This window comes from Aphelocoma coerulescens, chromosome 31 (genome assembly GCF_041296385.1).
Source record: "Aphelocoma coerulescens isolate FSJ_1873_10779 chromosome 31, UR_Acoe_1.0, whole genome shotgun sequence".
Taxonomy (NCBI): domain Eukaryota; kingdom Metazoa; phylum Chordata; class Aves; order Passeriformes; family Corvidae; genus Aphelocoma; species Aphelocoma coerulescens.
Window position 1 is genome coordinate 1370089 of NC_091044.1, and position 14988 is coordinate 1385076.

The 14988-nt window shown below is 63.4% G+C and overlaps 1 protein-coding gene across 1 annotated transcript in view; it reads right to left on the reverse strand.

Annotated features, from left to right (window-relative positions):
* Positions 1-14988, reverse strand: part of UBA1 (ubiquitin like modifier activating enzyme 1) — a 78762-nt gene that overhangs the window by 5342 nt on the left and 58432 nt on the right. Inside the window, exons 18-22 of the mRNA XM_068998264.1 lie at positions 11171-11366; positions 8414-8488; positions 7607-7796; positions 5525-5613; positions 3596-3688 (exon numbers count right to left, since the gene is read on the reverse strand). Coding sequence (XP_068854365.1) covers positions 3596-3688; positions 5525-5613; positions 7607-7796; positions 8414-8488; positions 11171-11366 — 643 coding nt within the window. The remainder of the gene's footprint in view (positions 1-3595; positions 3689-5524; positions 5614-7606; positions 7797-8413; positions 8489-11170; positions 11367-14988) is intronic.

The following is a 14988-nucleotide window of genomic DNA, read 5'->3' on the forward strand; positions in this document are numbered from 1 at the left end:
ATAACAACCCCTGGAACGCCCCATAACAACCCCTGGAACACCCCATAGAGACCCCTGGAACACCCCACAGGAGCCCCAGCAGCCGTGATGCCCCATAGGGAGCCTGGTAACACCCCATAACAACCCCTGGAACGCCCCATAGAGACCCCTGGAACACCCCATAGAGACCCCTGGAACACCCCACAGGAGCCCCAGTAGCCGTGATGCCCCATAGAGAGCCTGGTAACACCCCATAACAACCCCTGGAACACCCCATAGAGAGCCCGGTAACACCCCAAAACAACCCCTGGAACACCCCATAGAGAGCCCGGTAACACCCCATAACAACCCCTGGAACGCCCCATAGAGACCCCTGGAACACCCCATAGAGACCCCTGGAACACCCCACAGGAGCCCCAGTAGCTGTGATGCCCCATAGAGAGCCCGGTAACACCCCATAACAACCCCTGGAACACCCCATAGAGACCCCTGGAACGCCCCATAGAGACCCCTGGAACACCCCACAGGAGCCCCAGTAGCTGTGATGCCCCATAGAGAGCCCGGTAACACCCCATAGAGACCCCTGGAACACCCCATAGAGAGCCCGGTAACACCCCATAAAAGCCCTGGTAGCACCCCAAAACAACCCCTGGAACGCCCCATAGAGACCCCTGGAACACCCCACAGGAGCCCCAGTAGCCGTGATGCCCCATAGAGAGCCTGGTAACACCCCATAACAACCCCTGGAACACCCCATAGAGACCCCTGGAACGCCCCATAGAGACCCCTGGAACACCCCACAGCAGCCCCAGTAGCTGTGATGCCCCATAGAGAGCCTGGAACACCCCATAACAACCCCTGGAACGCCCCATAGAGACCCCTGGAACGCCCCATAGAGACCCCTGGAACACCCCACAGGAGCCCCAGTAGCTGTGATGCCCCATAGAGAGCCTGGTAACACCCCATAACAACCCCTGGAACACCCCATAGAGACCCCTGGAACGCCCCATAGAGACCCCTGGAACACCCCACAGCAGCCCCAGTAGCTGTGATGCCCCATAGAGAGCCTGGAACACCCCATAACAACCCCTGGAACGCCCCATAGAGACCCCTGGAACGCCCCATAGAGACCCCTGGAACACCCCACAGGAGCCCCAGTAGCTGTGATGCCCCATAGAGAGCCCGGTAACACCCCATAACAACCCCTGGAACACCCCATAGAGAGCCCGGTAACACCCCATAACAACCCCTGGAACACCCCATAGAGACCCCTGGAACACCCCACAGCAGCCCCAGCAGCCGTGATGCCCCATAGAGAGCCCGGTAACACCCCATAACAACCCCTGGAACACCCCATAGAGAGCCCGGTAACACCCCATAAAAGCCCTGGTAGCACCCCAAAACAACCCCTGAACACCCCATAGAGAGCCCTGGAACACCCCACAGGAGCCCTAGCACCTGTAATGCCCCATAGAGAGCCCGGTAACACCCCATAAAAGCCCTGGTAGCACCCCAAGACAACCCCTGGAACACTCCATAACAAATCCTACGACACCCCATAACAACCCTTGGAACACCCCATAGAGAGCCCTGGAACACCCCATAGAGACCCCTGGTAGCACCCCAAAACAACCCCTGGAAAACCCCTGGGGACCCCCAGCACCCCTGGAACACCCCATAGAGACCCCTGGAACACCCCACAGGACCCCCAGCACCCCGGTAACACCCCATAACAACCCCTGGAACACCCCACAGGACCCCCAGCACCCATAGCACCCCGTAGAGACCTTGGTAACACCCCATAACAACCCCTAGAACACCCCACAGGACCCCCAGCACCCCTGGAACACCCCATAAAGACCCCGGTGACACCCCATAACAACCCTGGAACACCCCTGGGGACCCCCAGCACCCACAGCACCCCATAGAGACCCCTGGAACACCCCATAGAGACCCCCAGCACCCGTAATGCCCCATAGAGACCCTGGTGACACCCCAAAACAACCCCTGGAACACCCCTGGGGACCCCCGTAATGCCCCATAGAGACCCTGGTGACACCCCAATAGAGACCCCTGGAACACCCCATAACAACCCTGGAACACCCCTGGGGACCCCCAGCACCCACAGCACCCCATAGAGACCCCGGTAACACCCCGTAACAACCCCTGGAACACCCCAAAACAACCCCCGTGCCCCCCAGCCCCTCTCCCAGTGCCCCCCAGTATCCCCCAGTGCCCCAGTCCCTCACCCAAGGTAACACTGGCAGCCTCCCAGTGCCCCCCAGTATTCCCCAGTGCTCCCCAGCCCCTCTCCCAGTGCCCCCCAGTATTCTCCAGTGCCCCCAGTCCCTCCCTCAGTGCCCCCCATCCCCTCTCCCAGTGCCTCCAGTGCTCCCAGTGCCCCCCAGTATCTCCCAGTGCCCCCCAGTATTCCCCAGTGCCCCCAGCCCCTCACCCAGTGCCTCCCAGTGCCCCCCAACCTCTTCCCCAGTGCCTCCCAGCCCCTCTCCCAGTGCCTCCCAGTGTCCCCCAGTATCCCCCAGCCCCTCCCTCAATGCCTCCCATTGCCCTCAGTCCCTCTCCCAGTACCTCCCAGTGCCCCCAGCCCCTCTCCCAGTATCCCCCAGTGCCCCCAACCCCTTTCCCAGTGCCCCCAGCCCCTCTCAGTGCCCCCAACCCCTTTCCCAGTGCCCCCAGCCCCTCCCAGTGCCCCCAGTCCCTCTCCCAGTGCCCCCCAGTATTCTCCAGTGCCCCCAGTCCCTCCCTCAGTGCCCCCCATCCCCTCTCCCAGTGCCTCCAGTGCTCCCAGTGCCCCCCAGTATCTCCCAGTGCCCCCCAGTATTCCCCAGTGCCCCCAGCCCCTCACCCAGTGCCTCCCAGTGCCCCCCAACCTCTTCCCCAGTGCCTCCCAGCCCCTCTCCCAGTGCCTCCCAGTGTCCCCCAGTATCCCCCAGCCCCTCCCTCAATGCCTCCCATTGCCCTCAGTCCCTCTCCCAGTACCTCCCAGTGCCCCCAGCCCCTCTCCCAGTATCCCCCAGTGCCCCCAACCCCTTTCCCAGTGCCCCCAGCCCCTCTCAGTGCCCCCAACCCCTTTCCCAGTGCCCCCAGCCCCTCCCAGTGCCCCCAGTCCCTCTCCCAGTGCCCCCAGCCCCTTTCCCAGTGCCCCCAACCCCTCTCCCAGTGCCCCCAGCCCCTCCCAGCGCCCCCAGCCCCTCTCCCAGTGCCCCCAGCCCCTCTCCCAGTGCCCCCAGCCCCTCTCCCAGTGCCCCCAACCCCTCTCCCAGTGCCCCCAGCCCCTCCCAGCGCCCCCAGCCCCTCTCCCAGTATCCCCCAGTGCCCCCAGTCCCTCTCCCAGTGCCCCCAGTCCCTCTCCCAGTGCCCCCAGCCCCTTTCCCAGTGCCCCCAACCCCTGTCCCAGTGCCCCCAGCCCCTCTCAGTGCCCCCAGCCCCTGTCCCAGTGCCCCCAGCCCCTCTCAGTGCCCCCAGCCCCTGTCCCAGTGCCCCCAGCCCCTCTCAGTGCCCCCAGCCCCTGTCCCAGTGCCCCCAGCCCCTGTCCCAGTGCCCCCAGCCCCTCTCCCAGTGCCCCCAGCCCCTGTCCCAGTGCCCCCAGTGCCACCTTGTGCCGGTCGGCCGGGGGGATGTCGTAGTTCTCCGCCCGCAGGTTGGAGGCGGCCACGATGAAATCCATGTGGAAATTGGTGTCATCGTCCTGCGGGCACCGGGGGCACCCGGGGGGGTCAGGGGGGTCAGGGGGCACCCAGGGGGGCACCCGGGGGGGGCCAGGGGGTAGCCAGGGGGGTCAGGAGGGCACTCAGGGGGGGTCAGGGGGCACTCAGGGGTCAGGAGGGCACTCAGGGAGGGTCGGGGGGTACCCAGGGGGGCACCCGGGAGGTTCAGGGGGGCTCTCAGGGGGGGCCAGGGGGCACCCGGGGGTGGTCAGGGGGCACCCAGGGGGGTCAGGGGGTAGCCAGGGGGGTCAGGAGGGCACTCAGGGGGGGTCAGGGGCCACTCAGGGGTTATGGGGGCACTCAGGGGGGGTCAGGGGGTACCCAGGGGGGTCAGGGGGTAGCCAGGGGGGTCAGGAGGGCACTCAGGGGGGGTCAGGGGGCACTCAGGGGTCAGGCGGGCACTCAGGGGGGGTCGGGGGGTACCCAGGGGGGCACCCGGGGGGGGTCAGGGGGTAGCCAGGGGGGTCAGGGGGTACCCGGGGGGGCATTCAGGGGGGGTCGGGGGCTACTCAGGGGTTATGGGGGTAGTCAGGGGGGGTCGGGGGGTACCCAGGGGGGCACCTGGGAGGTTCAGGGGGCTCTCAGGGGGGGGCCAGGGGGCACCCGGGGGGGGCCAGGGGGTAGCCAGGGGGGTCAGGAGGGCACTCAGGGGGGGTCAGGGGGCACTCAGGGGGGGTCAGGGGGCACTCAGGGGTCAGGCGGGCACTCAGGGGGGGTCAGGGGGCACTCAGGGGGGCACCCGGGGGGGGCCAGGGGGTAGCCAGGGGGGTCAGGGGGTACCCGGGGGGGCACTCAGGGGGGGTCAGGGGGCACTCAGGGGTCAGGAGGGCACTCAGGGGGGGTCGGGGGGTACCCAGGGGGGCACCCGGGAGGTTCAGGGGGGCTCTCAGGGGGGGCCAGGGGGCACCCGGGGGGGGGGGGGGTCAGAGTACCCGGGGGTGGTCAGGGGGCACCCAGGGGGGTCAGGGGGTAGCCAGGGGGGTCAGGAGGGCACTCAGGGGGGGTCAGGGGCCACTCAGGGGTTATGGGGGCAGTCAGGGGGGGTCGGGGGGTACCCAGGGGGGCACCCGGGGGGGGTCAGGGGGGCACCCGGGGGGGGGTCAGGGGGTAGCCAGGGGGGTCAGGATGGCAGTCAGGGGGGGTCGGGGGGTACCCAGGGGGGTCGGGGTACCCAGGGGGGTCAGGAGGGCACTCAGGGGTCAGGAGAGCAGTCGGGGGGGGTCGGGGGGTACCCAGGGGTGGGGGGGTGCACCCAGGGGGGTCAAGAAGCACCCAGGGGGGTCAGAGGGGCACCCACGGAAGTCAGGGGGCACCCAGGGGGCTCAGGGGGGCACCCAGGGGGGTCGGGGGGCACTCAGGGGGGGTCAGGGGGCACCCAGGGGGGTCAGAGGGGCACCCAGGGGGGCCAGGAGGGCACCCATGGGTGGGGAGGGGCACCCAGGGGGGGTCAGGGGGCACCTAGCAGTCAGGGGGGCACCCAGGGGGGTCAGGAGGGCACTCAGGGGGGGTCAGGGGGTACCCAGGAGGGCACCCAGGGGGGTCAGGGGGCACCCGGGGGGTCAGGAGGGCACTCAGGGGTTATGGGGGCAGTCAGGGGGGGTCAGGGGGCACCTAGCAGTCAGGGGGGCACCCAGGGGGGTCAGGGGGGCACCCAGGGGTGGGGGGGGTGCACTGAGGCCAGCTGCGAATGCCACCCTGAGTGAGGGACTGGGAGCACTGGGGGGCACTGGGGGCCACTGGATGAGGGGCTGGGGAGCCCCCAGGGGTGGGTGGGGGGCACCCAGGGGTGGTGTGGGGGCGGGGCAGGCAGCACCCACCTTCTCGAAGTCGATGGGGAACATTCGGAAGCCCGGGAGCTCCTCGGGGCTGGGCAGCGACGCCTTCAGCTCCTCCAGGCGCCCGTCGTCTGCGGGCAGGGGGCACACGTGGCACCCCGGCACCCACGGGACCCCCCCGGGACCCCCACGGCACCCCCACGGGACCCCCGTGGCACCCCGGCACCCACAGGACCCCCACGGGACCCCTGCGGCACCCACGGGACCCCCACGGGACCCCCACGGCACCCCGGCACCCACGGGACCCCCACGGGACCCCCGCGGCACCCACAGGACCCCCACGGGACCCCCACGGCACCCCGGCACCCACGGGACCCCCACGGGACCCCCACGGGACCCCGGCACCCACAGGACCCCCACGGCACCCCCACGGGACCCCCACGGGACCCCTGTGGCACCCCGGCACCCACGGGACCCCCACGGCACCCCTGGCACCCACGGGACCCCCATGGGACCCCTGCGGCACCCCGGCACCCACGGGACTCCCACGGGATCCCCATGGGACCCCCGCGGCACCCACGGGACCCCCACGGGACCCCCACGGCACCCCTGGCACCCACGGGACCCCCACGGGACCCCGGCACCCACGGGACCCCCACGGGACCCCCACGGGACCCCCACGGCACCCCTGGCACCCACGGGACCCCCACGGGACCCCGGCACCCACGGGACCCCCACGGGACCCCCACGGCACCCCGGCACCCACGGGACCCCCACGGGACCCCTGTGGCACCCCGGCACCCACGGGACCCCCACGGGACCCCCACGGCACCCCTGGCACCCCCACGGGACCCCCATGGCACCCCGGCACCCACAGGACCCCCACGGCACCCCTGGCACCCACGGGACCCCCACGGGACCCCTGTGGCACCCCGGCACCCACGGGACCCCCACGGGACCCCCATGGCACCCCTGGCACCCCCACGGGACCCCCATGGCACCCCGGCACCCACAGGACCCCCACGGGACCCCCATGGCACCCCTGGCACCCCCACGGGACCCCCATGGCACCCCGGCACCCACAGGACCCCCACGGCACCCCTGGCACCCACGGGACCCCCATGGGACCCCTGCGGCACCCCGGCACCCACGGGACCCCCACGGGACCCCCACGGCACCCCAGCACCCACGGGACCCCCACGGGACCCCGGCACCCACGGGACCCCCGCGGCACCCATGGGACCCCCACGGGATCCCCATGGGACACCCACGGGACCCCTGGCACCCTAGACCCCAGTGCCCGCAGTGCTCCCAGTGCCCCCACTGCTCCCAGTGCCTCCCAGTGCCCCCAGTGCCCCCAGTTCCCCCCAGTGCCCCCTGGCCATACCCAGCATGGCACTGGCGCTCTGCACCTCCTGGTCCAGTGCCCCCAGTGCCCCCAGTACCCCCAGTGCTCCCAGTCCCTCAGCCCCTCACCCAATGCCCCCCAGTGCCCCATTCCCTCCAGTGTCTCCATTCCCCCCAGTGCCCCCGTTCCCCCCAGTGCTCCCAGTGCCCCCATTGCCCCCATTCTCCCTCAGTGCCCCCATTTCCCCCAGTGCCCCCATTCCCCCCATTGCTCCCATTCCCCCCAGTGCCCCCATTGCCCCCCAGTGCCCCCCGGCCGTACCCAGCGCGGCGCTGGCGCTCTGCAGCTCCTGGTCCAGTGCCCCCATTTCCCCCAGTTCCCCCATTTCCCCCAGTGCCCCCCAGTGCCCCCATTCCCCCCAGTTCCCCCATTTCCCCCAGTGCCCCCCATTGCCCCCCATTCCCCCCAGTGCCCCCATTCCCCCCAGTGCCCCCAGTGCCCCCCATTGCCCCCAGTGCCCCCCAGTGCCCCCATTCCCCCCCTGCCTACCAGTGCCCCCATTCCCCCCAGTGCCCCCCGGCCGTACCCAGCACGGCGCTGGCGCTCTGCAGCTCCTGGTCCATTGCCCCCAGTACCCCCAGTGCTCCCAGAGCCCCCATTCCCCCCAGTGCCCCCATTCCCCCCATTGCTCCCATTCCCCCCAGTTCCCCCATTGCCCCCCATTTCCCCCAGTGCCCCCCAGTTCCCCCATTCCCCCCAGTGCCCCCCGGCCGTACCCAGCGCGGCGCTGGCGCTCTGCAGCTCCTGGTCGGACACGTGGATGCGCACGCCGGCCTTGGGGGCGAAGGGGGGCACCCGGACGTGGCGCAGCAGCTCAGCCACGGCCGCCCGGTCCCGCGAGCCCGCGATGCCATAGCTCTGGGCAAAGAGGTTCGCGGCCGCCACCACGTAGTCCAGGTGCAGGGGCTGGGGGGCAGCGGGACAGCGGCGTCACGGGGGCACCCACGGGGCACCCACAGGGCACCCACAGGGCACCCACGGGGTGTGGGGGGCACCCAGAGTGGGCAAGTGACAGCTAAAGGTGATGGGGTGGCACTGAAGAGGGATGGGGTGGCACCCAAAGCAGGCAGGTGACAGCTAAAGGGGATGGGGGGGCACTAAAGGGGGCACAGGTGGCACCCAGAGAGGGCAGGTGACACAGCCCCACCCGTGGGTGCCAGCTCCTCCCACGGGTGCCATCCCCACCCAAGGGTGACAAAAACCCCACCTGTGGGTGCCACCCCCACCCGTGGGTGCCAGCCCCACCCAAAGGTGACACACCCCCACCCGTGGGTGCCATCCCCACCCGTGGGTGACACAGCCCCACCCGAGGGTGACACAGCCCCACCCGTGGGTGACACAGCCCCACCCGTGGGTGCCACAGCCCCACCCGTGGGTGACACAGCCCCACCCGTGGGTGCCATCCCCCCCGGGGGTGCCACCCCCACCCGTGGGTGCCATCCCCCCGTGGGTGCCATCCCCACCCAAAGGTGACACAGCCCCACCCGTGGGTGCCACCCCCACCCGTGGGTGACCCCACTCACGTTGTCGGGGTCGAACACGAGCGGGTGGGGGCAGCGCTTGGGCCCCGACCAGAACAGGGTCCCCGAGTTCGTCTTCTGTGGGGGCGGGACAAAGGCAGCAGCTTAACGAGGCTCTTAATTGGGCTTAATGAGGCTCTGAATTGGGGTTAATGAGGCTCTGAATTGGGGTAAACGAAGCTCTTAACGGGGGTTAATGAGGCTCTTAACGGGAGTTAATGAGGCTCTAAATTGGGGTTAACGAGGCTCTTAATTGGGGTTAATGAGGCTCTTAATTGGGCTCAACAAGTCTTGTAATTAGGGTTAACAAGGCTCTTAACTCGGGTTAATGAAGCTCTTAATTGGGGTAAATAAAGCTCTTAATGGGGGTTAATGAGGCTCTTAATTGTGATTAATGATGCTCTTAATTGGGGTTAATGAGGCTCTTAATTGGGGTTAACGAAGCTCTTAATTAGGGTTAATGAGGCTCTTAATTGGGCTCAATGTGGCTCTTAATTGGGGCTAACGAGGTTATTCATTGGTGTTAATGAGCACTTAATTGGGGTTAACAAGGCTCTTAATTGGGTTTGGGAGGCTCTCAATTGGGGTTAACGAGGTACTTAATTGGGAGTAACGAGGCTCTTAATTGGGGTTAATGAGATAGTTAGGATTAATAAGTCTCTTAATTGGGGTTAATGAGGCTCTTAATTGTGGTTAATGGCGTTAATGAGGTCCCCACCTGTCCCGGGGGGAAGTTGTGCAGCAGCCGGCAGATTAGGGGTTAACGAGGTAACGGGGGTTAATGAGGTAATGGGGATTTAAGGAGGTAATTGGGCTAACGAGGTCATTAACCCAGCTAATGAAGTAATTAATGAGATAATTAACGAGGTGCCCACCTCTCCCAGGGGGAAGTTGTGCAGCAGCCGGTGGGTGTTGGGGTTAACGAGGTAATTGGGGTTAATGAGGTAATAGGGATTTAAGGAGGCAATGAAGGTTAGCGAGGTCATTAATCGGGCTAACGAGGTCATTAACCAGGCTACTGAGGTAATTAACAAGGCAATTAACAGGTGCCCACCTCTCCCAGGGGGGAAGTTGTGCAGCAGCCGGCGGGTGTTGGGGTTAACGAGGTAACGGGGGTTAATGAGATAATGGGGATTAAAGGAGGTAATGCAGGTTGAGGAGATCATTAACCGGGCAACGAGGTAATTAAGTGGGTTAATGAGATAATTAACGAGGTGATCCCACCTGTCCCAGGGGGCAGTTGTGCAGCAGCCGGCGGGTGTTGGGGTTAACGAGGTAACGGGGTGGTGATGATGTAACGGTGGTTAATGAGATAATGACGGTTGAAAGAGGTAATGGGGATTAGCGAGGTCATTAATGAAGCTAACGAGGTAATTAATGAGATAATTAACAAGGTGATCCCACCTGTCCCGGAGGGAAGTTGTGCAGCAGCCGGCGGGTGTTGGGGTTAACGAGGTAACGGGGGTTGATGAGATAATGGGGATTAAAGGAGGTAATAGAGGTTGAGGAGGTCATTAACCGGGCTAACGAGGTAATTAACTGGGTTAATGAGATAATTAACGAGGTGATCCCATGTGTCCCGAGGGGAAGTTGTGCAGCAGCCGGCGGATGTTGGGGTTAACGAGGTAACGGGGGTTGAGGATGTAACGGTGGTTAATGACGTAATGGAGATTAACACGATCATTAATTGGGCTAATGAGGTAATTAATTGGGTTAATGAGATAATTAACAGGTGGCACCTGTCCCGGCGGGAAGTTGTGCAGCAGCCGGCGGGTGTTGGGGTTAACGAGGTAACGGGGGTTAATGAGATAATGGGGATTAAAGGAGGTAATGCAGGTTGAGGAGATCATTAACCGGGCTAACGAGGTAATTAAGTGGGTTAATGAGACAATTAACGAGGTGATCCCATGTGTCCCGAGGGGAAGTTGTGCAGCAGCCGGCGGGTGTTGGGGTTAACAAGGTAACGGGGGTTAATGAGATAATGGGGATTAAAGGAGGTAATGCAGGTTGAGGAGGTCATTAACCAGGCTAACGAGGTAATTAATTGGGTTAATGAGATAATTAACGAGGTGATCCCACCTGTCCCGGGGGGGAAGTTGTGCAGCAGCCGGCGGGTGTTGGGGTTAACGAGGTAACGGGGGTTGAGGATGTAACGGTGGTTAATGAGATAATGACGGTTGAAAGAGGTAATGGGGATTAGCGAGGTCATTAATGAAGCTAACGAGGTAATTAATGAGATAATTAACAAGGTGATCCCACCTGTCCCGGAGGGAAGTTGTGCAGCAGCCGGCGGGTGTTGGGGTTAACGAGGTAACGGGGGTTGATGAGATAATGGGGATTAAAGGAGGTAATAGAGGTTGAGGAGGTCATTAACCAGGCTAACGAGGTAATTAACTGGGTTAATGAGATAATTAACGGGTGCCCACCTGTCCCGGGGGGAAGTTGTGCAGCAGCCGGCGGGTGTTGGGGTTAACGAGGTAACGGGGTGGTGATGATGTAACGGGGGTTAATGAGATAATGAGGGTTGAAAGAGGTAATGGGGATTAGCGAGGTCATTAATTAAGCTAATGAGGTAATTAATGCGATAATTAACGGGCGCCCACCTGTCCCGGTGGGAAGTTGTGCAGCAGCTGGCAGGTGTTGGGGTTAACGAGGCAATGGGGGATGAGGATATAATGGTGGTTAATGATGTAATGGAGATTAGCGAGGTCATTAATTAAGCTAACGAGGTAATTAATGAGCTAATTAACGGGTGCCCACCTGTCCCGGAGGGAAGTTGTGCAGCAGCTGGCGGATGTTGTTGCTGTACTGGCGGTGCCAGTGCCGGCACGCCCAGGCCACGCAGTCGGGCCACGCCCGGGGCCGGTCGCTGACCAGGCTGCGCTGGACGGCCTCGAGCACCTCGAGGGGCTGGGTGCCCGCCAGGCGCAGGGTGCGCTCCAGGAACTTGGGGTCCCTGTAGGGGAAATGGGGTTATGGGGTGTCACAGGGGTTATGGGGTGTCACTGGGTGTCACAGGGGTTATGGGGTGTCACAGGGTGTCACAGGGGTTATGGGATCCCTGCCAGGCGCAGGGTGCGCTCCAGGAACTTGGGGTCCCTGTAGGGGAAAAATGGGGTGTCATAGGGTGTCACAGGGGTTATGGGGTGTCACAGGGGTTATGGGGTGTCACAGGGTGTCACAGGGGTTATGGGGTGTCACAGGGGTTATGGGGTGTCACAGGGTGTCACAGGGGTTATGGGGTGTCACAGGGGTTATGGGGTGTCACAGGGTGTCACAGGGGTTATGGGGTGTCACAGGGGTTATGGGGTGTCACTGGGTGTCACAGGGGTTATGGGGTGTCACAGGGGTTATGGGGTGTGACAGAGGGTTATGGGGTGTCAGAGGGGTTATGGGGTGTCACAGGGTGTCACTGGGTGTCACAGGGGTTATGGGGTGTCACAGGGGTTATGGGGTGTGACAGAGGGTTATGGGGTGTCACAGGGGTTATGGGGTGTCACAGGGTGTCACAGGGGTTATGGGATCCCCGCCAGGCGCAGGGTGCGCTCCAGGAACTTGGGGTCCCTATAGGGGAAATGGGGTGTCACAGGGGTTATGGGGTGTCACTGGGTGTCACAGGGGTTATGGGGTGTCACAGGGGTTATGGGGTGTCACAGGGGTTATGGGATCCCCGCCAGGCGCAGGGTGCGCTCCAGGAACTTGGGGTCCCTGGGGGGGAAAAATGGGGTGTCATAGGGTGTCACTGGGTGTCACAGGAGGTTATGGGGTGTCACTGGGTGTCACAGGGGTTATGGGGTGTCATAGGGTGTCACAGGGGTTATGGGGTGTCACTGGGTGTCACAGGGGTTATGGGGTGTCACAGGGTGTCACAGGGTGTCACAGGGGTTCTGGGGTGTCACAGGAGGTTATGGGGTGTCACTGGGTGTCACAGGGGTTATGGGGTGTCACAGGGATTATGGGGTGTCACAGGGTGTCACAGGGTGTCACAGGGGTTATGGGGTGTCACAGGAGGTTATGGGGTGTCACTGGGTGTCACTGGGTGTCACAGGGGTTATGGGATCCCCGCCAGGCGCAGGGTGCGCTCCAGGAACTTGGGGTCCCTATAGGGGAAATGGGGTGTCACAGAGGGTTATGGGGTGTCACAGGGTGTCACAGGAGGTTATGGGGTGTCACAGGGGTTATGGGGTGTCACTGGGTGTCACAGGGTGTCACAGGGGTTATGGGGTGTCACTGGGTGTCACTGGGGTTATGGGATCCCCGCCAGGCGCAGGGTGCGCTCCAGGAACTTGGGGTCCCTATAGGGGAAATGGGGTGTCATAGGGTGTCACAGGGGTTATGGGGTGTCACAGGGTGTCACAGGGGTTATGGGATCCCTGCCAGGCACAGGGTGCTCTCCAGGAACTTGGGGTCCCTGTAGGGGAAAAATGGGGTGTCACAGAGGGTTATGGGGTGTCACAGGGGTTATGGGGTGTCACAGGGTGTCACAGGGGTTATGGGGTGTCACAGGGTGTCACACGGGTTATGGGGTGTCACTGGGTGTCACTGGGGTTATGGGGTGTCACAGGAGGTTATGGGGTGTCACAGGGGTTATGGGGTGTCACAGGGGTTATGGGGTGTCACAGGGTGTCACAGGGGTTATGGGGTGTCACTGGGTGTCACAGGGGTTATGGGATCCCCGCCAGGCGCAGGGTGCGCTCCAGGAACTTGGGGTCCCTGGGGGGGAAAAATGGGGTGTCATAGGGGTTATGGGGTGTCACAGGGGTTATGGGGTGTCACAGGGTGTCACAGGGTGTCACAGGGGTTATGGGGTGTCACAGGGGTTATGGGGTGTCACAGGGTGTCACAGGGGTTATGGGGTGTCACAGGGGTTATGGGGTGTCACTGGGTGTCACAGGGGTTATGGGGTGTCACAGGGGTTATGGGGTGTCACTGGGTGTCACAGGGGTTATGGGATCCCTGCCAGGCACAGGGTGCTCTCCAGGAACTTGGGGTCCCTGTAGGGGAAAAATGGGGTGTCACAGAGGGTTATGGGGTGTCACAGGGGTTATGGGGTGTCACAGGGTGTCACAGGGGTTATGGGGTGTCACAGGGGTTATGGGGTGTCACTGGGTGTCACAGGGGTTATGGGGTGTCACAGGGTGTCACTGGGTGTCACAGGGTGTCACAGAGGGTTATGGGGTGTCACAGGGTGTCACAGGGGTTATAGGGTGTCACAGGGTGTCACAGGGGTTATGGGGTGTCACTGGGTGTCACAGGGGTTATGGGGTGTCACTGGGTGTCACTGGGTGTCACAGGGGTTATGGGATCCCCACCAGGCGCAGGGTGCGCTCCAGGAACTTGGGGTCCCTGTAGGGGAAAAATGGGGTGTCATAGGGGTTATGGGGTGTCACAGGGTGTCACAGGGGTTATAGGGTGTCACAGGGTGTCACAGGAGGTTATGGGGTGTCACTGGGTGTCACAGGGGTTATGGGGTGTCACAGGGGTTATGGGGTGTCAAAGGGGTTATGGGGTGTCACTGGGGTTATGGGGTGTCACAGGGTGTCACAGGGGTTATGGGATCCCTGCCAGGCGCAGGGTGCGCTCCAGGAACTTGGGGTCCCTGTGGGGTGGGAAATGGGGTGTCATAGGGTGTCACAGGAGGTTATGGGGTGTCACAGGGGTTATGGGGTGTCACAGGGTGTCACAGGAGGTTATGGGGTGTCACAGGGGTTATGGGGTGTCACAGGGTGTCACAGGGGTTATGGGGTGTCACTGGGTGTCACAGGGGTTATGGGGTGTCACAGGGGTTATGGGGTGTCACAGGGTGTCACAGGGGTTATGGGGTGTCACAGGGGTTATGGGGTGTCACAGGGTGTCACAGGGGTTATGGGGTGTCACAGGGGTTATGGGGTGTCACTGGGTGTCACAGGGGTTATGGGGTGTCACAGAGGGTTATGGGCTGTCACAGGGGTTATGGGGTGTCACAGGGTGTCACAGGAGGTTATGGGGTGTCACAGGGGTTATGGGGTGTCACAGGGGTTATGGGGTGTCACAAGGGTCTCATCTTGGTGAAGGGTCCCCTCCAGGAATTTGGGGTTCCTGGGGATGGGGGTGATGGGGGTGTGGGGGATGAGCAGGGAGCTGAACGGGTACCCCCAGATAGGGCTGACACGGGGGGAGTCCTGTGGGATTTGGGGGAGTCCTGTGGGATTTGGGGGGGTTCATTGGGAATTGGGGGATTCCTGTGGGATTTGGGGGGTTCCCATGGGAGTTGGGGGCATTCCTGTGGGATTTGGGGAGTTCCTGTGGGATTTGGGGGATTCAACGGGATTTGGGGGGTGTCCATTGGGATTCGGGGGATTTTTGGGGGTTCCTGCGGGATTTGGGGGAATTCCTTTGGGATTTGGAGGGATCCATTGGGATTTGGCGGGGTTCCCGTGGGATTTAGGGGCATTCAATGGGATTAGGGGGCATTCCCGTGGGATTTGGGGAGGATCCATTGGGATTTGGGGGGGTTCCTGTGGGATTTGGGGGATTCAATGGGATTAGGGGGCATTCCCATGGGATTAGGGGGGGATCCATTGGGATTTGGGGGGATT